We start from the raw sequence: 21,845 nt of genomic DNA, 5'->3' as shown, positions 1-21,845 counted from the left end.
CGCCGACCCAACCCCGGAAGTGATGTCATGGCCGCGGGAGATAGACTGTAGAAGTTAGTAGTAATTGAATGAGAGTACCCCCGTTATCCAACGTGACAAGAAGCAAGCAGGAAGTAAGTGCCCAGCTATTCAGGCCTGTATAACTTGTTAAAGGGAAAGGCTCATTCTGAACGATTGATGATTTTTGTGTGTGTATATTCTGATTACAACACATGCTGCATTGTTTAGTAACTGTCTATGTCAGGAGTGCCCATACTTTACTAATGCGAGGTCTACTTTTACTTACTTTTTAGTATTCTGTTCCATTGGAAATATTACAGGTACAGGACCTGTTATCCAGAATGCCCAGGACCTGGGGTATTCCAAATAACGGATCGTTCCATAATTTGGATCTTCATACTAAAATCTACTAGAAAATTGTTTAAACATTAAATAAACCCAATAGGCTGCTTCTGCTTCCAATAAGGATTAATTCTATCTAAGTTGGGATCAAGTACAAGGTACTGTTTTATTATAATACAGAGAGAAAGGAAATCATTTTTAAAAACTTTAGTTATTTGGATAAAATGGAGTCTATGAGAGACAACCTTTCCGTAATTCGAAGCTTTCTGGATAATGGGTTACCGGAAAACGGATCCCATACCTGTACTTAAATACTGATTTATGGGAAAATGTTTATTGCTATATTTAACAGACAACTATTTCCTTAACATAATAAATATCTGAATGAAAAGCATGAAACAGGAAGGTGATATAGACAAGCTGTTTGGTGACAGTGTCTTGAGATACTGATCACCAGCTAAAGGTCTTACTGCTAGATCCCGACCTATTTTTTGGGCACCCCTGGTCTATATGTATGGCTCCTGCCAGATGAATATGATGCGTGGGGAAATGCTTTCAGGGTTTGTATCGGGACCACAGGCAGAAATCACACATGCCTCTCACTAGAGAAACTTTTATTAGTTGTGATGTTTTACTTCGACGTGCCACAAACACGAGCTAAACAAATAGGACCTGTACTGAAAATCTTTCAAAATTCAGAATCCTTGTTGTTTTCCATTATAAAGTACTAATGGCTAAATCCCTGCACTCACCCTTAAAAACAAAGCCAAAAGGACAATGAGCTATATATAAAAGCAGTCCCTGAGCTGCAGCATGAATAAATTTGAAGGAAACTTTGGGCGACTTCGGAAAACCGAAGAGAAGCTTATGCCATCCCGCCTACGATTCACATTTTTGCCGGTGGGAAGGCATTTCAGGGAGATTGGTTGCCCACAGTAGCTAAGATTTATCACAGGCGACTACCACAGCTATTCCTTAAGACAATAATCAAAATTATTTTCAGCCCAAGTTTTGTTTATTGAGCTTGTATTAAAAAAGGTTGTTTACTACCACTTTGAACGGGAAGTGAAACCTGACCAACTGCATATAATTATTTACTTCTGCGACTAGAAGGTAGTGCCCTGCTTTGTACCTGCCTGCTGCTGTTTAATTATTGTATTAAACCGGGTTCTGTAAGTCGAAGTCTATCAGTTGTGGAGGGGCCACAGTTATGACATCCCTGATATGAGCTATGATTATTGAAATGGTGTATTTTCAACATTCAAGTGCTCACTTATTAATAGGGATGCACGGAATCCACTATTTGGGATTTGTCCGAATTCTTTGTGAAAGATTCGGCTGAATACCGAACCTAATCCTAATTTGCATATGTAAATTAGGGGCAGGAAAGGAAAAATTTTGAACATTTTTTCACTTCCTTGTTTTGTGGGGAAAAGTCACATGATTTCCCTCCCCGCCCCTAATTTACATATACAAATTAGGATTCCGCTGCGGCCAGACACAAGGATTTGGCCGAATCCTGCTGAAAAAGGACAAATCCTGTATTTGGTGCATCCCTACTTATTAATATAGGTGCTTCACTGCAAAATGCAGTTAATCATACCAACCACCTAGCAATTAGTGAAATGAAATCAAAGATATTATTGGTTACCTTGGCTTACTGTTTGGGTGCATCAACATAGACCAATATAAAAGCATTCAGCTACAGTCAATGTGAATTTGTACTGAGAAAATAGCTGGCAATCAAGATAGAAGGGTACAATGTTTCATATAAAAGCAGATCTCCTGATCATTTTCTCTTATTCTTTGCACAGATATTAACACCAGAGAGGACAAGACAAGAACATAGGTGTATGAAGAAGCAAATAATTAAAAATGACCAAACTTACTACAGAGCTCCTACTGAAGAAAGGGCTTCCCAAATGCAGCCATTTGAAAGATCTGAAAAAACTAAAGTGAGTATTTGATTTGTACAATATTACATTTGTTATGGCCTTTTAATACTGTGGCATGAGTTTATAATGTAATAATAATGTAAAGGTAACTGTCATTTCATGGCTTTCAGTGTTTTGCCTTGTGTGGAATTGGAAGCAAACCAATTTACAAAACAAATTAAAAAATGTGGGGAACAATAATTAAAATTTTTTTTAAACCAATTTTTTTGTCTAGTTATTTCCCCTTAAACTTCTAGATCAGTAATTATGCATTGCAGGAGGATGATCAGATAGAAGAACAGAGTACCACACTTATCAGGATTACATGCAAAAAGATTTATTAGAAAAACTTTTCAATCACTTAATGGTGATCTTCCTTGAGGAATTAATCTCTAATTAATTTTAGACACACCTCCTCCTATACCAACTTTGTGTTACTGCCACCTTTCTTGCACCAGAGGCAGGCTCATTAGCGAGTGCACCAGAATAAATTAAAATAAGGTAAAAAAAAAAAAGAGAGACAGGAGTGGCTCATCAGCTTTGCCTTGTGGCCACATGATGGGTAATCACTGATACCAACCTGACTTAAGCCACAGCTCCTGCTGCCTCATGCAAAGGGTGCTTGGCACCCATGATTGGCCATTGGCTTCAGCCACCCTCCCTGAGGAAGGGAGGGAGACAGGTATGCACAGTTGAATAGCCGCTATATTGAAGGTTCCAGAACGCAGACCACATATGGGAACAGCCATGGAATTGTTTTTTTTTGTTTTTAATGTGACAGGCAAGTTTGGGAAGATATCCATTAAGGCTTAGCCCTAGCTTTAATGAATGATGTTTTGACATACTCATGATAACATGTATTTATTGTCTGTGATTTCATATCTTCTAGTTTATCCAAGATGCAGCTAGACTTGAAAGATCTTGACCAAAAACTATTTTCACAAATGGTAAACCTTGATGAACTGGATATTTCCCACAACACTCTTTCTGATCTTCCTGGCAATCTCAGGCTCCATAATTTAAGAATTCTCAACTTTGCGGACAACCACGTTGAAGATGTTACTGTGTTAAAGCAGTTTCCAAACCTGGAGGAGGTTATATATGAAGATAATATATACTTAACTGTAAGTTATTTCCAGCAGTGGTAGCTACATATGGTTTTTCAGCACACATTTGGAATAGACAAAGTGTACGGTACAATGTATTTGTTTAAATGGTCTGAAGTGCCATTCATCCTCAATGCCGGGCCAAAAGGTGACTGCTCCAAAGGCAGGACCACCTGTTCATCAACCCTCCCTTTCTATTCCTGCCCGCGATTTTAGGGATTTCCTCTGCTGCACTAGTACTTTTTCTACAGAACTGGTCAGGGGAGGAGCTGTGAATAATAGGGGTGATGACAAGCTGCAGAAGGACCAGAACTTGCAGTAGGCAGGCAAAAGAGGTCTGTGCTTAGTGCTCTCCCACCATTGCACCCTAGGCACTTGCCTCTTCTTTAGTTGCAGCTCTGTTCATCCTTATTTTATATTCTACAATCCATACAAGAGCAATATACATTATGACTTACAAAGTCTTCAGAAGCAGCAATCCATAAAAAGACAAGTACCTAAACTTCTAACTTAAAATATAATATCCTTTTATGAATACAATTACAATCATTAAGGATATTCAAATAGGTACCTGCATATGTGCTTACTTTTTTATACTTGTGCCAAAACTCTGGTTACTTCTGCTTTGCTAGATAAGGTGCATAATACAAGACGCAAGGGAGTTTGGAATTCATTTCCTGAGGAGGTCTTATTCCTCGTATTAACATGTATTTACTGTATAAGGAGCTAACATATTCTGCAGCACTGTGCAATTAACTGGAGTATACTCTGAAAATACAGATTTGCATTCAAAAATAACCTATAACTAATACAAGAGATAAAGAGTGTTACTTCCATTTGTGTGATACCTAATAACAGTGTTAAATATAATAAAGCAGATATAAAAATGTACTAATGGTTAAGGGAATTATGCATTATATAGTTGATATATTGAAAATAAGCAGATGATGCCTGTTTTATTTGATTCCATTAGAATTCTGCTAATCATAAATAGAGTTAAGTGAGTAATCTGTTTCGTTTATCCCTTCTAGGTCAGCGATAATTACAAGGTATTTTGTCTTCTACCTAAACTCAGAAGGCTGAATAATAAGGATATAACATCATTAGCAAATCATGTTCGTTTTGTGAACCACCGGGAGTTAAGCAACAGGGTAAGCACAAGGCTCTAGCACTTCATCTCTTATGCCAAGTCTTTTTTTTATTATCTTATTTTGCTTTCTCTCTCTCTCAGTAAATATAGTGGATATCATATAAACCGTATCCTATCCTTTATGTGCTCATCTCATTGGTAAATATGTTTGTAGGTTGAAGCATACTGGGAGAGTAAGTACAAAGATAAACTCCCTGACAAGCCTCCATCACAGAAGATCAATGCAGTGGCTAAAGATTTTATAAAGGCTGTAGTGGATAACGTCAGATATGGACCAAGTTCTCTAAAAGATTTTGTGAGGTGGAAAGTAAGTGCTTTTACAAAGAACTGACTCGTGTTTTTTAGTGTAACTCGAATATGATTCAAGTTTTCGGGGCGGAACCATTTGATCTAATATTAGACATTCAAATTTTTTCTTAAAGAACCTCCCAGTCGAACTGTGAGTATATTAGAATTTTAAAAAATTCACATGAATTTCAAATTCCCCGTTTGATAAATGGGCCTGCTAACAAAACAGTTACATATATTATAAGAAGAAGGCGGAAGAAATTTTTCTGTTTTCACTATTTAGTGCAAAAAAGAACAAAAACATAGATGCTTTTGGCATATATTTTTTATCACAAATATTTTCAGCACAAGACATGGCCACAATGAATGTATATTGAACAAGGGGGTATACTGTCCCTGTAATGTAGTGACTAAAAGGCTGCAATTACTGCCTGCTTCAATACGTTCAGAAATTCAAAGGGTGTATACAATATCTATGGACGCAATTCTAAAGTGTGATGAAATCAAAGGTAGCTCCAAGCAGGCCACTGTTTTCTGGTTTTACTGTGAGGATGAAGCAGAGGGGTGCAATAATACTAAAATCCATCTCAGTAGATTTTTTTTAATTTTCTGTTTTTATTTTAAAATAGGTTGAAATGATCGCAAGAAATTTAATCTTCTCCCTGTCCAATGACCCCAAAAAGGATACGGATCCTGTTCTACAAACAAGTGAAGATACTGTAAGTGATCAAAGAGGCATTTTTTTTTACATTATTAAGATTTCATTTCAGACATTAGTTTAAGCTGTTCATTGTTAAAGTAGATTTTAAAGTAGATTAAATGTAATGTAAATTGTAGTAAACTGATTTTTTTTATATAGCTTTTTTTTCCCCCCCCCCTTTGTAAGGCCGTGGAAAATTCTAGTAAAAAGCGTGAAAGTGCAGATGAGTGCACAGAGGGATCTCCAACCAAGAGACCAAGAATCCAGATTGATTTGCAGTCAATGCCTTTGTCACCCCGCAAATCTAGCAGACTGCAGAACAGCCCACTGTGCTTGACTCCAACCAAGCGAAAGCAAGAGACCAGCGCACAGGGAACCCCAAGTAAATTCATAGAGACTAAGTCTCCTAAAATAGCGTTGAAGACCACCCCATCTAAAAAACATACTAATGAATTGAGTGCCAAGATCACTGGGAAACCTAAACTTCCATTAACACCAAAAAAAATCCATGTAAGTACAAAACCCATTTCAAGCCATTTATTCTATATATATATATATATATATATAATTTCTTTTTTTTTTTGTAATTTATTTATGTAGATTTTTTTTCCCATAAGGCTTTTTGGTTCATGTGAGATTTTCCATTCAAAATCTGCAACATTTACATTGATTGTGTTGGTAATACAAAGTTGGAAGGGGGATGAGTGTGTGATGAAGGTAGGTGGTGAGCACGCACTTTAGGGTGTGCCATGCTACCATATGGAGATAATAGGAATCCTGCAGTGGAACATAGACACAAGAAAAACAAAGAAACACTTAACATAACATAAAATCGGGTTGTCTGGATAGGTTTCTGTTATCTGTAGTATGGTGGATCCTGGAAGGTAGATACTCCAGCCACCCCCACCCCCACACACACAAACACTCACGCTAAAATGTAAATGTTTTGCAGCAAGCCCCATCCACAGTATGGCAGGCCCCCATTGTAGTGGCCCTGTTCAGACTCTTTTGCTTTGAATGGTAACTTTTGTTTCCTGTAAAACGGAGTGTCCGGTTCCTTTGAAATCTTTATGAAAATTTACACAGACCTATGAATTTGCCACGCTTTCTACTTAATATTATTTTACTTATCAGTGAGCAACTGTCTAAATTTGGTGTGAAATTACTCAAAAAAGTAATGGGCAAAAGTAATGGGAAAATGCACGAAGCAAGTTAGAAGCAGAATTTTATTTCTTGACGAATCCTGATGAATGTGCCACATAATCTTGCAAAACTCATTCCATGATCAGAGATCCTGTGTGTAAAATCAGAAATAAAATGTAATTTTAATTTACTGCAAGCACTAATAATAATAATAACAGAAAATGTTAATTACATATGTTATTTGCTCTGTAAGCAATATTGTGGAACTTCAAAGGAAAGCAATATAATAGTGTGCAGCAGCTATTTATTTCAGCTGTACCGATAATCACACTTAAAAGTAAAGTATGAGATCATATTAACTTAATTAATTTAGTAAATAAGTCTTTTTTCAAATGTAGATTGGGGGATTTAGGAGAGAGTCTAATGTCTGCGTCTGACTTAAGCTTGCCATACACATACATCTCTGCTTTATGGCGACATTGCAATTTGACCACCTACATACTGGGCCAAATCTGGCTGATCTGATAGTTTGACAGTATGTACTGAGGCCTATGCAAGCCCATCTGGAAAGGATAGAGTCAGTGCTCCAATGTGGTTCTTGTCTGATGGGTTTTTAAATCTGGCCAATAGGCTGACCAGTTATCTATCGGGCAGATTTCAAAATCCCATCAGGCAAGGCCACATAAATTCAAAGAAGAGTAGGGTGGCTATATTTTGTTTACATCCGTTAAGAACATATTTTGTGTTGGGAACACAATTACAATCCAACTTTTTTTACAAAAAAGTTGGATTCTTTTCCATTCTTTCTATTGATTGCTGTCAAAAGGGGCAAATTACGACATATGTTTACTTAATTTTAGAAAGCGCTTGACAACATTGAGCCCCTCCACTTCCTTCAGTGCCACAGTAAGAACAACAGCTGTGAGGATTTCAAGACTCAGCTATGGGCTTGTGCGTTTGAGCCTAATTTGGACTCCAGTTGCCCGAAAGGTAGGAAATTGCAGTCCCAGCAATAATAGTTTAGCTTCTTTTACAACAGTAAAAGTCAATGTTTCCAGGCATTCAGGTGACTTTTCCAGCACCTGTGTCAGATAAAATGGTCTGTAGGGCTTGACTGTTCATACAATATTAACCCAAACACCTGTAACTTACAGCAAAGGGGTGGCAGAACTCCGACTCATACTTCCCATCTTTGTAATCAGTCAAGCAAGCCTTGCTTTAAATACATTCTAAACCTGTCACTTGGTTTATATATTTTTTTTATTGTGATTTTGCTTATTTACTGTGGTTCTTGTCCTGTGTGACAAGCTTGCATTGCAGCCCCACTGCCACAAGAGAAAAGTATTGGGAATATTTATCCATGAAAAACAATCCAGACAAATTGATGAAAAGTAAAAATATTAAGTCAATAGTGATCTATTTAACAGTTTGTGGGGAGAAATGTATTTTGCCCTCTGATAATTATATTTCTAAAAGTAACTTATACCTAGTCTGGTGTTTCATAAATATTCATATAAAAGTCATTATGCCTTTGCAAGGGGGCGGGGCTTGTTTTACAGTACAGGAAATGCAAGGGCAGATGACAAATCTGTGATTCTTTTGTTATATTTGTCTTGGAAATAGATACTAAGGGTAATAACTCTTGTTATTTTCATATATATTTATTTTCCCCTTCAAGATCAGGTCTGAGTCTTTCCTTATCCTTTTTTTATTCTTGTTAACCCCCCCCCCCTTAATAACCTGTAGTGATCTAAGGATGTGTGTTTATTGTTTCAAACTTTAGCTGTAGCAACTTGTGGTGGGGACTCTATCTGTATCATTGACTGTGAAACTGGGAAAGTTATGAAAAAATACAAAGTGACTGGAGAGGTAAGTTTATTTTCCCAGTAAAGTAACAAAGCAGGCATGATATTTGAAAGAATATACCCAGGCACACTGTTTTACACCCAAATAATAATTTTATTTACAATGTAAACTGTAGCCTATCAATTAAAGTATTCATTGACATCAATGTCTTGATTGAGTTTCAATTACGTATTATATTCAATTACATAAACCATGCATTCCTAGTGACCAAATGCATTTAAATCAAATATAATGAATGAGATCCTAAAAAAAGAAAATTCATTATTACTTTATCACTTAAATTTTATCAGTTTACTATTTTGTGTGTAGGTATATATATAGCAAAATGCACACAGATCATGGTCAGAATCTTTGTAGTGGTGAAATAAAGTAAATTTTCTTTCTTTTCTTTTTAACCTTTGATATGTTAGGAGTTTTTCACATTGGTTTGGACTACTTTAACCATGATAGGCAAAGATGGACAAAAGCGCAAGATCAACGTTTTAGCAGCAGGTGGAAAATATGGAGTTGTAAGAATGATCCATGCCAAAGGCAGTTTATGCTACGGTGAAATAAAGGCACACAAAAAGGCAATATCGATCATGTGTTTTAGCCCAAAACAGGAAACCTTCCTTTTCAGTAAGTTCCCATTGTTGCTTTGTACAGTTTCCAGGAAATTTTAGCACATTTCTTTATATGATTGATGTATGCATATTTTAATTTATAAAACTTGACTAGTGTACACAGCTCATTCTTGTAATATAATCTGATGACCATACATGGCATGACAAACAAGCAAGTGATTAAGTGCTTTATGTGCACTTATCTTTCACTATAAGGAACATTGCCCTATTTAGTGTTGTATTTCCAATAAAACTTGAACTCCACTCCCCAAAACTACAGGGGCACTTGCACACCTGGTAAATGATGTGAGTCATGGTACATCTTCCTTCCTGCCCACAGATTAGAAATATAGATATAGTAAATAATTTAGATGATTCTACGGGTTGATAGTACCTGCTTCTTACAAATCTTAGATTCCAGTAATTTGATTACTGTGCAGGTTATGGGTTTGATTGTTTTATATAAAGAATGTTCCATTCCCGTCAGACAGACTTGTTAAGCAAATACAGTGTGTGGCCATCTTGATACTTATGGACATTTTTTCCCAAATATTTTATTGTGACTTGAAGTACTTTCCTTTAATCACAATGTCTTACAGATTTATTTATTAAGAGGTGAACGTCTGTGCATTTTTCTAATGTCTAAACGGTGAAAGATACTGATTATTTTTTTTATTATTCTACTAGCAGTAGACAGACCAACCCTAATTTTGTCAGAAAATAATTGTTAAATAGCATTATGCATATATGCTGCTTGTTATGGCCATTTCCCTTCTACTGTATCCATCCATAATATTTTCTTATTTCCTACTTCTGGTTTCTTGTGCTTCACAAGTTCTTTTACCTGCATTTTATCTTTGTGCCAGAATATTAAATATGTAAAAAGATTTATTTATATATCTTTTGGTTTTTTTTATGCTCCCCTTCAGCTGGATCATATGATAAACGAATCATCTTATGGGATATCGGGGTTCCAGATTGTGACTACAACTTCAGACCCAGGTATGGCATCAAACCAATGTTTAGACATTGGCCATTCTGTTTTTATTGTGTGGCCAGATTTTCATTTACTACCCACTGCACTTACACACAACCTTTACTTCCAGGAGCATTGTATAATAATGGTAACCTTGCATTTTCTATGGATTATTTTTACCTTTTAGTGTGTTATAAGTGACCTACTCTAACAAGCTTTTCAGTTACTCTAATGTTTTGAACTGTGGGGGCCTGACTTCTAATCACTTGAGCTTCTGGGCTTGAGCAAAGCAAAGAAGAAAAGAATGGGGATTTTTTTCCACTAGCGGGTTCTGGGGAAATAAAATAAGGCTTGGGAGGTTAATGGTGCCGACAATTAAAAAAAAAAAATGTACTCAAGGTTTTTAAAGGCAACAGAAATATAAAAAAAATAAAAATAAAGACTAATTGCAGATTGTCTTTGAATGATGTGAACCAATGCAGCAGTAGCAATCTTCCCTGGAGCCAAAACTTGTATACCCACAATTGCATGTTCTCTGCTAAAAGTGGGGGGAAAACTGTCCTACTATGCAACATGGCAGGGAGCTACTATTATTACTATACAACATGGCAGGGAGCTACTATTATTACTATGCAACATGGCCGGGAGCTACTCTGAGTTAGACAGAGGTCAACAGGGCAGGGAGCTACTATAAAAGTTTTTACTTCAAACATTACTTTCAGTTTTTACTTTAAGATACAGGGGCCCATTTACTTAGTTCGAGTGAAGGAATAGACTTAAAAAAAAACTTCGAATTTCGAATGTTTTTTTTGGCTACTTCGACCATTGAATTGGCTACTTCGAATCGAACGATTTGAACTAAAAATCGTTCGAATATTCGACCATTCGTTAGTCGAAGTACTGTCTCTTTATAAAAAAACTTCGACCCCCTAGTTTGCCACCTAAAACCTACTGAAATCAGTGTTAGCCTATGGGGAAGGTCCCCATAGGCTTTGGAACAATTTTTAGGTTGAATAAAAATCGTTCGATCGATGGATTAAAATCCTTCGAATCGAAGGATTTAATCGTTCAATCAAACTATTTGCAGTAAATCCTTCGACTCCGATATTCGAAGTCGAAGGATTTCAATTCGGCAGTCGAATATCGTTAATTAACCCTCGATATTCGACCATAAATTTGCCCCTAAGCATTCAAGTTAAATCAATAACATCAGTAATTGACAATTATCTTTACAGTGTGTATAAATGTGACCGTTTAGGAAAAGAGAAGGTAAAATGAGGAAAGAGAAAACATTAAATACTACTTTTAATAGCAATTATATTTACAGTTAACTTTTAAAAGAATTGATCAATTGTAATTAATCTGTAATGGATATTTGCTTTATTTATTTGAGTTTAGAACCATGTTATATTTCTGTTGGATTCATGTAAAAGGAGAAAAAAAGAAAGGTTTGGGATCCATTCAAACAGTAATAGTTCTGAGAGCTGTAGCAGGTAACTTTGTCTCAGGGGACTTTGCTTCATATTGTTATTGGGTATCCTATTTTTTCTAGTCAATTGCTGACACTGGACACTACATCGGTCCCTCTAAGAATGTGCGTGGTTCCTTCTTGTCCCGATGAGTTCTTGGTGGCTGCTTGTGAAGACGGATGCTTTGCGTGGGATATCGGACTAGACAAGAAACAAGGAAGACGGTAATTTTATGATGAACCTGTACTGCTTTTGAGTTAAAGTTTCATTTGTTTGCATGGATTTAAGGGTATAAAAATTGAATTTAAGGGTATAAAAAAGTGTATTCTAATAAATAATGTACCCCCAGTTAGAAGTTACCTTGGAGTTCCATGACCTGTATAAAAACACTAGTTTTTATATGGTCATGAAACTCCTTGGTAACTTTTAATATCCTTATATTTTACAAGAGGGGGTACTTATATATATATATATATATCCCCAGCTCTCTTCAGTTTACAATATCATTTGATATGATAAAACAAAAGCTGCTAACTCAGCATACAAAAAGTTTATTTCAAGGAGGACTACCCCTAGAAGAATAAAACAAATTTTATAAGTATATAATACACAAAAGCCATGACTATATCGTAAATGATATCCTTATAAACGGTGACTAGTGATATTAAAAGTAACCTCGGAGTTCCATGACCTGTATAAAAGCTTTTATATGGTCATGGAACTCCTCTGTGACTTTAATATCCTTATATGTTACAATATGGGGTACTTTATTCATTATATTATTTGTTTATATAATGTTATTATTTCTGAATTTACAGGTCACATGAAGTAGAATTCAATTTTCCATTATATAAAGAAGAAAGAAAGGACAAGTGCTTTCATATTATAGACAGTCTAGCCTTTCTTAATGAAGATATTATAGGTATGTTTCATATTTTCTTTTTCAACCTGTGAGCATGAGTTTGGACTTGAAAAGCAAATGCAAAATCAAATGCACTGTTAATCACCATACTAATATTTGCTGCCTGAACTTGAGAATACATTTACTGGTCTGTTCATGTGTTCAGAAAGTCTCCTGTCACTGTAAAGACACAAACAAAAATGTCTTCCTAGCTGACTTCCTCCTCACAGCTAGGTTACAATTGCTATGTTAATATAGACCATTTTTGTAATTAAAAGTAAAGGCTTTCATTTAACTAAAGTCTTTATTTGTCCATGAAATATCCAGTATCTTGATTTTGTGGGGGAAATGCACTTTTAATTTTGAAAGGCTGCATCCACATTTTAACAGAGAAATAGACACTATAAGCTGTGTGCTTTTAATGAGCATAGATTTGCCATTGCTATGTGAGGTCATCATCTGCCATAAAAGTACAAAGAATTGCATCTCTTCTCACTTTCCTTTACCTACAGCCTTGTGTGTGTGTGGTTAGCTTTAATATTTAAACTGTCCGTCCATGGGCCAGTTGATTAATTGTTTTGGACACTAGTGTTAAGAATAAGTTATCCATATAACGAAATGCCTCCCTACCTTGTTCAGATATGCAAATGACTGTCATCATTGTGTTTTTATCCAATAGCTTCAAAAAGTGTAATGCAAGGATCTATATACCTGTGGAGCTGGGAGAAGACTTTAAAGAGCAGAAAAAATAAGAATGTCAAAAAACTGGATGCAGTCATTTTATCTCAAATGAAATGGTCAAGCTCAGAAACACCATATCTTGTTCTTAGTACTTCACCAGGTAATCTTCATAGTATTTAAAGGGCTATTTTCCTCCATAGTATTTTGTCTGCTTTTTTTTCTTTCTACTATCTTTTTTTTTTGGGGGTCTTGACCCAATTTACTGTGACCCAACCTGAAATTCCATTGCTACATTATTAGTAGATCATTTTGCTCTGTTTGGAACTGTGAATAATGTTGTAGCAATGTGCAGATTGTTGCAATTTTATATCTGACATGTCATGAAACTAATATAAATAAAAATGGAGAAAATCTGCTCTCAGGTTTGAGCTGCAGGATTCACAGATTGAGCAACACTGCTGAGACCAAACACAGTTTTAAATGTTATAAAGTCTGAGATATAGAGGGGTGATTTATTAATGTTCTAGTTTGAATTTTTGCCATGATTTGAATTTTCTTTTTGCACAAAAACTCACAAATTCGAATTATATCTTCAAAAACTCAAATGTTGGTACAGGTATGGGACCTGTTATCCAGAATGCTCGAGACCTGGGGTTTTCTGGATAATGGATCTTTCCGTAATTTGGGTCTTCATGCCTAGAAATTGATTTAAACATTAAATAAACCCAATAGGCTGGTTATGCATCCAATAAGGATTAATCATATCTTAGTTGGGATCAAGTACGAGCTACTGTTTTATTATTACAGAGAAAAAGGAAATCATTTTTAAAAATTTGGATTATTTAGATAAAATGGAGTCTATGGGAGACAGCCGTTCTGTAATTTGGGGCTTTCTGGAATCCTATACCTGTATTTATTAGGCACAAAAAACTTGGAATGTAAAACTTCGGAATATAAAAGCTTGCAAGTTTTTTTTAGCTTGTAAACTCACAAATTTGATGTACTCAAGTTTTTTCCACGATTGTATTCAATAAGAGTTTTTTTAATAAATAAGCAAATATTTGATTTTTTTCAATTTTGAGTTTATTCGAAGTAGAAAAAACCTCTTATGCCTCACAAATTAGATTTTTGATAAATAAGGCCAATAATATGTCAACTTAAAAATACATGTTTTCTTATTTTTGCAGAACTTATATGTAAATGCACTTTCCATTCTCAAGCAGCAAATAAATTTGTACATCACAGGTGGTGAACAGTGAGACTCAATCTCTGTCAGCCAACAAAAGCTACAAAGCTCTTTGTAACTAGTGTGTAATCCTAGTCCAGACATTTTTTCTATATCAAATGCAAAGAAGAACAGTAAAATACCATGTAAAATTTTACATCCTAAGAAACAAAACAGATTTTGATTGTTCTTACATTCTGTCACAATTGGTTGTAAATACATTTCAGAATTTCATATTGTGATTTTCATGCACTAATAGCTATCAGGGTTCCCAGTATATGGCATCTGACTGAATGAAACAACTGGGCCTGCCAAGTAGAATGCTGCATCTGGACAGTGTGTTGATGTTCCATTAGACACCCTTTGCTTTGAAGCTATTCAGAAACCCTAAACGCATTATCAGAAAAATGTTCTACATCTATGTGATCCGTTATCTGAAAAGCCGGTATGCAGAAAGCTCAGAGTTAAAGGATGGCCATCTCCCATATATTCAGTTCTAATAAAATAATTCAAATTTCTAAAAATGATTTATCTGTAATAATAAAACAGTACCTTGTACTTGATCCTAACTACAATATAATTCATCTTTACTGGAAGCAAAGCCAGCCTATTGGATTTATTAAATGTTTAAATAATTTTCTAGTAGACTTAAGGTATGGAGATCCAAATTATGGAAAGATCTTTTATCCGGAAAACCCCAGGTCCTGAGCATTCTAGATTACTGGTCTTATTTTGTAGAGAAATAGAGCACAGAGTGACCTTTTTCAAATCTGAGTCCAACTGGGGAGTTTGTTTTTATCTATGTTTTTCTTCACTTACAATGAGCAGGTCTGGAAGTCTTTAGGGCAATGGCACATGTGATGTTTTGCAGCCACTTATTGTTGTAAATTAAAATGACTGATCTTATGTAGGTTTGGGGTGTGAATAATGCTTCTATTCTAGTTTACTTTTTGGAAGACATGACAAGCTAAGGCAAGGTATAGGAATGCAACGCATGAAAAACCATATACATTCACGTTTTATTTCTTGTACAGAGAGAGACTGTGTTTTTTGTGGTGATGAAGATGGAAAGATTTGGATATATGACCTTGATTCCTGCAAAGCAGACCTACAGAGAGGCAAACTATGCAGCACTGTTAAAGAACCAACTAAGGTATTCACCTAATTTATGTAAAGGAATATTTGGTATTCAAGCCACTAGTGATAAACCTGTAGGCCGGGCGATTGGTGAGAAACTTAGCCCCAGGGCAGGTGGTGGGTCAGTATTGAAGTAGTGTTCCTCCATGTTGGTGTCCGTCTGTGTCATCAGAGGGGATCAGGACAGGTGCAGATTCAAAAAATGGAAAAAGACTGGAGAAAGTGTGCCATTTTTGGAAAGCAGCAGTGTCCGATTTGGGTTGGAAATTTTCAGACCCCTGCTTTAGTAACATCCAACAATAAATATCCACTGAACACTATTACTATGGTGAATATCTGAGAATGAGAAAAGAAGGATTTTTTTGGCCCTTCTTGTCAAGGTTTCCAAATAGTCACTGAACCGTGATAACCTAGTTGATTTAAAGCAGGGGCCCCAACCTTTTTTTATCCATGAGCCACATTCAAATGTAAAAAGATTTGGGGAACAACACAAGCATGAAAAGTGTCCCCAGGATTGCCAAAAAAGGGACAGTAATTGGCTATTTGTTAGTCCATAAGTGGACTGACAGCCTATAGGAGGCTCTGCTTGCAGTACGCCTTGTTTGTTTGCAACCAAACTTGCTTCCAAACCAAGAATTAAAAAAATAAGCACCTGCTTTAAGGCCACTGAGAGCTACACCCAAGGGGTTGGTGAGAAATATGTTGCTTCCGAGTCACTGGTTAGGGATCAGAGATTTGAAGCTGTCTTGCTAAACTGTTGCACTACAATTGCCTATTCCCTCCTATGGCTAAAACTACGAACAAATCCATTAGCATGAATTGTTAACAATTTGCTGCTTACACCTTGAAGACATTTTGCATTTCAGAGGACAAACATTTTCCTGCCAGTGTTCAGGAGTGATATTTGTTCTACTGAACTTCTTTTATTAAAAATAAATTCCACTGAAAGTTGGCCCAGTAGCTTACTTTCTGTTCAACAGTTGGCCCAACTCATGCATTCCATGAAAAAGCCAAGTTATGTTAACAATTTTCTTCTTGTTTGTCTTATAAAAAGAGAATGTACATATATAAAGGATAGTATTATGATATCTCTCTAGTGCATTATGCCTATAAAGTATTCTGTTATCACCCTGTTCAGTTACAAGTAACTGTCATTGTATTAGATCAGTGGAAACTAAGATCTGCAAAGCAGGAAGTAGTGTTCTGGCTGTTATGTTAGACATTCAGTCACTCCAGCCTTAATACATTACATTTTTGGCTAACTAACTATATTAGAAACATTTTTTATTCTGCACAGCCTATCTATTTACACAGTTTTTATTTTTACACTGAACTGTTCCTTTAATCCTGTTATATGAAAGATGCATAACATTCAGTATTATTTCTGTTTATAGATTCTCAGTTGGCCATTACTATGTTCTCAAAAAGAGAAGACCGTGGACAAGACTTTGATAAATGTGGTGACCGTGGACCCAGCAATGGAATACTTAGTGGCTTTAACAGATATTAATATTGTTTCCATATGGAAAATACAATAAGTGATCTTTATTTAAAGGTGCACATATTGTTCCTGTTCTACAGACAGGGGGAAAATTATTACTTTTACTGTACAATATTTTAACTTGTGAAAAGAGCGTTGATTTTATACATTTTATAACATTTAATATTTTATGCCAATTTGTAAGAATGTTCATGCGTAGTGCATGTGTATTATTATTTTTACATTCCTCCTTTTATCAAGGAAAAGTTAAAATAATGGATTCCCGAGTTTTGTGCTGATTGCATCTTTAGAAATGTGATCATTCAGAACTAAAGAATGCATTCAATAAAGGGAAATCCAAATTCTGTGTCTTTTTATGTCTTTGTTCTATAATGGAGTAGGTGGGCTAGTGGATATGTGTATATATCTTAAAAATGTGTCTCCATTTAGAGGTAGAAAAAGTTGCTGTGGAGGTAGGCATTCCCCTGAAATAAACCCATACACACATACAGTATTTACATGTCTTTACAGCACCCCCTGCAAAAAAGGAGGCACCAGGCAAGCCTAGCTACCCCTAATCACTTGCAAGCATCTGCCCAATACTGGGGGGGGGGTTCTGATGTATTGTAGTTACACCAGTGGGCTGAAGTAGAAGAAATAATAGATATTAAATATTGACATACAGGGTTGTGGAAGGTTCTGGGCCTAGGAATTAACTACAGGTATGGGACCTGTTATCCAGAATGCTCGGGCCTTCGGTTTTCTTTATAAAGGGTCTTTCCCTAATATGGATCTCTTTACTTTGGGATCAGGTACAAGGTACTTTTACTTAAAAAGGAAATATATTTAAAACATTTTTTAGCTTTTTCATTAAAATTAAGTCTATAGGAGATGAACTTCCTGTGCCTCAATGATGATGGTGCCGTTGCTTTGGGGAAGAGGGTGGCTAGGAATAGAGGAGTTTTTAAATTAGAAATGGGGAGTGCAGTGTGTAATTTTGTGCAAATTGGTTAGTAGAGGTATTGGGCATAGTAAGGGAAAATGGGGTGGAAACTTGGTTTGGGGTATAGAAAATGGCAGGAAGGATCACAAGTTGTATTTACAAGCTGGTACCTGTTTTATGTATGTGCAAGAAATTAACTGGTAAAATGGGGAAACTGGAGATGCTGGCACAAATATGGGAAATATGATGTGATTGGTGATGCTGAAATATGGCTGAATGAGTCATGACTGGGCAGTAAACATAGGCTTTGTTTCAGAAAAAGAGGCAATAGAACAGAAGGAATGGTATGTCTGCTTTTAAAGCAGGATTTAAAAGACAATATATAAGAATTATTTAAGGGAATTGAAGCCTTATGGGTGGAGCTTTTGACAGAATTTAAGTGAAGAGGAAGAGGCTAAGTTTCTTTTCATTTAGAAAAGGCTGCTAGACAAGTAGTGATAATGGGTGATTTAAATTACCCAGATATTCACTTGAGCAACCGTCATGCCAGGACAGAAAGAAAGTTTATAAACTTGTTGCATGACCATTTTATGTAACTGGAGCCAACCAGAAACCATACTATACTGGATGTCGTGATCTTGAATGACCCAAAATGTGCATGTGGTTGAGCTCCTGGGGCACCATAATGTGATCTCATTTAATGTTTGTTGCAAAAAGCAAATATACACTGGGGCAGCAAAAACTCAGAATTTTAGAAAAGCAAATTGTAGCTCAAGGGCTGTCCTTCAGAGCATAAATTGGGGTATTTTCTGTTAAAACACAGAACAGCAATGGTTTAAAATGAGATTAGACCACTAATGTTCTCAATTTATTCCCTTAAGAAATTAGTGGAAAGGTGACCATACACTATAAGATCCGCTGGTTTGGCGAGGTCGCCAAACCAGCAGATCTTTCCACAATATTCCCACCAACGGCAGGGCAATATCGGGTTAATCCAATCGTTCGGCCCTAGGGCCAACCGATCGGATTATAACTAGAGATGCACTGAACCCAGGCTTTGGATAGGATTCTGCCTTTTTCAGCAGGATTTGGATTCGCCAAATCCTTCTGTCCGGTGAATCCTAATTTGCATAGGCAAATTAAGGTCAGGGAGGGAAATCACATGTCTTTTTGTCATAAAACAAGGAAGTAAAAAAAAATGTTTTTCCCTTCCCACCCCTAATTTACTTTGGGGGAACGATTACGGGTGCAGCACTTACTTTATACTGACACGTTCCTATGATTTTTATAGGATCATGTCAGTATCGCTATTTATTTATATTTTGTGGGGAAAAAGAATCACTCTTTATGTAGTGGCTGCAGCTCATTTTACACAGATAAGAAAAAAGGCACACGGGAGTTTCAAACAGAACCATGCTTGTGTATTTATTTCATACAGAAATTTAGACAGGAAGCAATTAGAGTTCATCCATCATATTCCTCAGTAAAGCAAAAATTAGCAGTCTTGCAAAAAAAAAAAAAAAAAAAAAACTGGCCTTTTCAAAGAACTCACAGCCACACTTGGGCAAATTAATCCAATACATGAAAATTGCACTCACACAACTCTGGAGATTCCCTGTGCTCCCTTAGCAGCAACTTGAACCTCACTCCAGAGCCTTTAGGGAAGCCGGTAGTAGACGACCCTTGCTACATGGGAATTCTACCTCTTTAGGAACCAAGTCCCCAATAATTGAGAGGCAACTGTTAGTCCAAGCACAGTTGCTCCCCTTTCTCTCAGAGCACAGAGAGAAGCTTACACTTAGGGCTGAACTTCACAGAACATACAATGTATAAGTCCGATGTAGTCTCATGGGTCCAGGACCGCCATCAGAAATCACAGGGCCCTGTACGACAAAATATACTGGGCTGCGCCCACCGCAAGCCCCACCCACAGGTCCACCCCCCACCACACAGTAAAAAAACAAAAAAAAAATATTAGTGGCTAGGGTTACCACGTTAATAAAAAATAAAAAGATATTGGTGGTCAGGGCCCCCCATAAAAAAACATTTGTGGCCAGGGCCCCCCCATTAAAAAATATTTGTGGCTAGGACCCCACATGAGAAAAAAAAATTGGTGGCCAGGCCCCCCCCCCACCCACATTATAAGAAAATTGGTAGCCAGGGCCCCTTAAACGTCCATGCCTTCCCGAAGTCAGTAGCTCTCAGAAAATTGGGGGGCCTGGCTAATCAAGTAAGTGTGGTGTGGCCGAGGCCCCCCTTACCCTCGCAGCCCCCTACAACTCTCCCCTCAGTCCCCCCCTGATGGCTGCCCTACATGGCTCAACATATAATGGGAACATTTGCCATCTGATCTGACATGTCTGTTGGAAGGAAACACTGTGAACTGCATCTACATCCAACAAGAGAAGACTATTATGGTGTTGAAAAGACCTTTTTCTCATTGAAATACATTGACTGCCAATGGTTAGCCTCGATTCCTTTCATCACTAACACATGGCTTCAAAGTCACCAGGCACACAGTGGTTCACTTGTGTGCAGACACACAAAGTGGATATCAGTGTGGAAGTATGAATTTTTATGACAATAACTGCTGCAGATACATGGGTGATTACAGATTTGTTTTTTTACCAGCATTAACATGTCAGCAGAGACACTTAAGATAAAAAAAATGTATATATATGACTAGGGCAACATCAAATTCATCATTTTTAAAGAAAATGTAATCCCCTGGCCACCAATGTATTATTTTAATATTCTATAGGCCCCTGCCACCAATGTTTTTTTAAAAATATTCTTTGGGGCCCCAATTTTTTTTAACTTGTAAGGGGGGCCCTGGCCACCAATGTATTATTTTAATATTCTATAGGCCCCTGCCAAAAATGTTTTTTTTTAAAAATATTCTTTGGGGCCACAATTTTTTTTTAACTTATAAGGGGGCCCTGACCATCAATAGCATTTTATAACTTGTGTGTAATTGGGGGGGGTTACATTTTTTTTTATCACTGATGTCTGTGTGGTCTTTTAACTGTTGTGTGGAGTTGGCTGGATCCGGGGCGGGGCTTGGGGTGGGCAGGGCCCGAAAATTATTTTGTACGGGGCCCCGTGATTTCAAATAGTGGCCCTGGTTGTCGCGGGACCAACCATAAGCTCTTCCGAAATACTGTCTATATAGGGAAGGATATCTCTCCTTCACTATTACTAGCAAGAATGCAAAAAGTCAAAAGTCATTTGCCAAATGATTTTGCCATCTTCCTGTACGGCATTTTCTTTTCCTCCACAAACCCCCGCTCTTCAATATTCATAACCTCTAGCTTGACATGCACCAAAGGGGCCCACAAACACCACGTATGCTTGACTGTCTCTACGATGCTGAAACAATAGCTTACTTTTCCTTGTTGTGTTCTTGCTCTGCTTCCTTCATGTTGGCTGCAACCCTGTGGCTGGCTGCTCCTCTCCATCTGCCCCACTCTTGTCTGCCCCCTGTGCTACCCCTGCCACACTGAAGCTGCCCCCTTGCCCTCTTCTTCCCATGCCCCTGAGCAATTGAACCTGGCTCTGGGCCAGGCTCTTCCCAAAGCCAGGCCTTTGTGGTCCCTACTTCCTTTTGGTCATTGGGCACATTGGGCCATGACTGTGCTCTCCAGGTGTTCTCTCCACAGTTCCCCGCTGTGTTGTGGCTCCTCATTGTGGCAACCACCCCCCGGGCCTGTTGGTCCCCCCCTGGAAGACCATACCTAGTGAGGAGTCCTGCTCAGGGCCCTCATTCGACCCGATCCATTGGATCTACTCCTGCTCTAAGTCTGCAGTCTCCTGATGTGAATGGATGGGAGCCCTCTCTCTTGCTGGATCTACCCTGCTGAACACCGCTCGCCTGACTCCAGTGATCCCCAATCCTGGCATGC

General features: G+C 37.2%; 1 protein-coding gene across 1 annotated transcript; it reads left to right on the top strand.

Moving 5' to 3' along the window:
• Positions 1-89: 89 nt before the first annotated feature.
• lrwd1.L (leucine-rich repeats and WD repeat domain containing 1 L homeolog) lies at positions 90-17,362 on the top strand (the record flags this gene model as incomplete). The annotated part of the gene is given in 16 exon segments (NM_001092646.1): positions 90-113; positions 2,157-2,297; positions 3,166-3,400; positions 4,414-4,533; positions 4,687-4,839; positions 5,450-5,539; positions 5,707-6,030; positions 7,524-7,653; positions 8,447-8,532; positions 8,940-9,147; positions 10,061-10,133; positions 11,660-11,800; positions 12,395-12,498; positions 13,157-13,318; positions 15,418-15,536; positions 16,915-17,362. Coding segments are annotated over 15 exon segments (2,169 nt in total). The 3' UTR covers positions 17,059-17,362.
• Positions 17,363-21,845: the final 4,483 nt, after the last annotated feature.

Source organism: Xenopus laevis, chromosome 2L (assembly GCF_017654675.1).
Source record: "Xenopus laevis strain J_2021 chromosome 2L, Xenopus_laevis_v10.1, whole genome shotgun sequence".
Taxonomy (NCBI): Eukaryota; Metazoa; Chordata; class Amphibia; order Anura; family Pipidae; genus Xenopus; species Xenopus laevis.
This window is presented reverse-complemented; position numbering and strand designations above follow the sequence as displayed.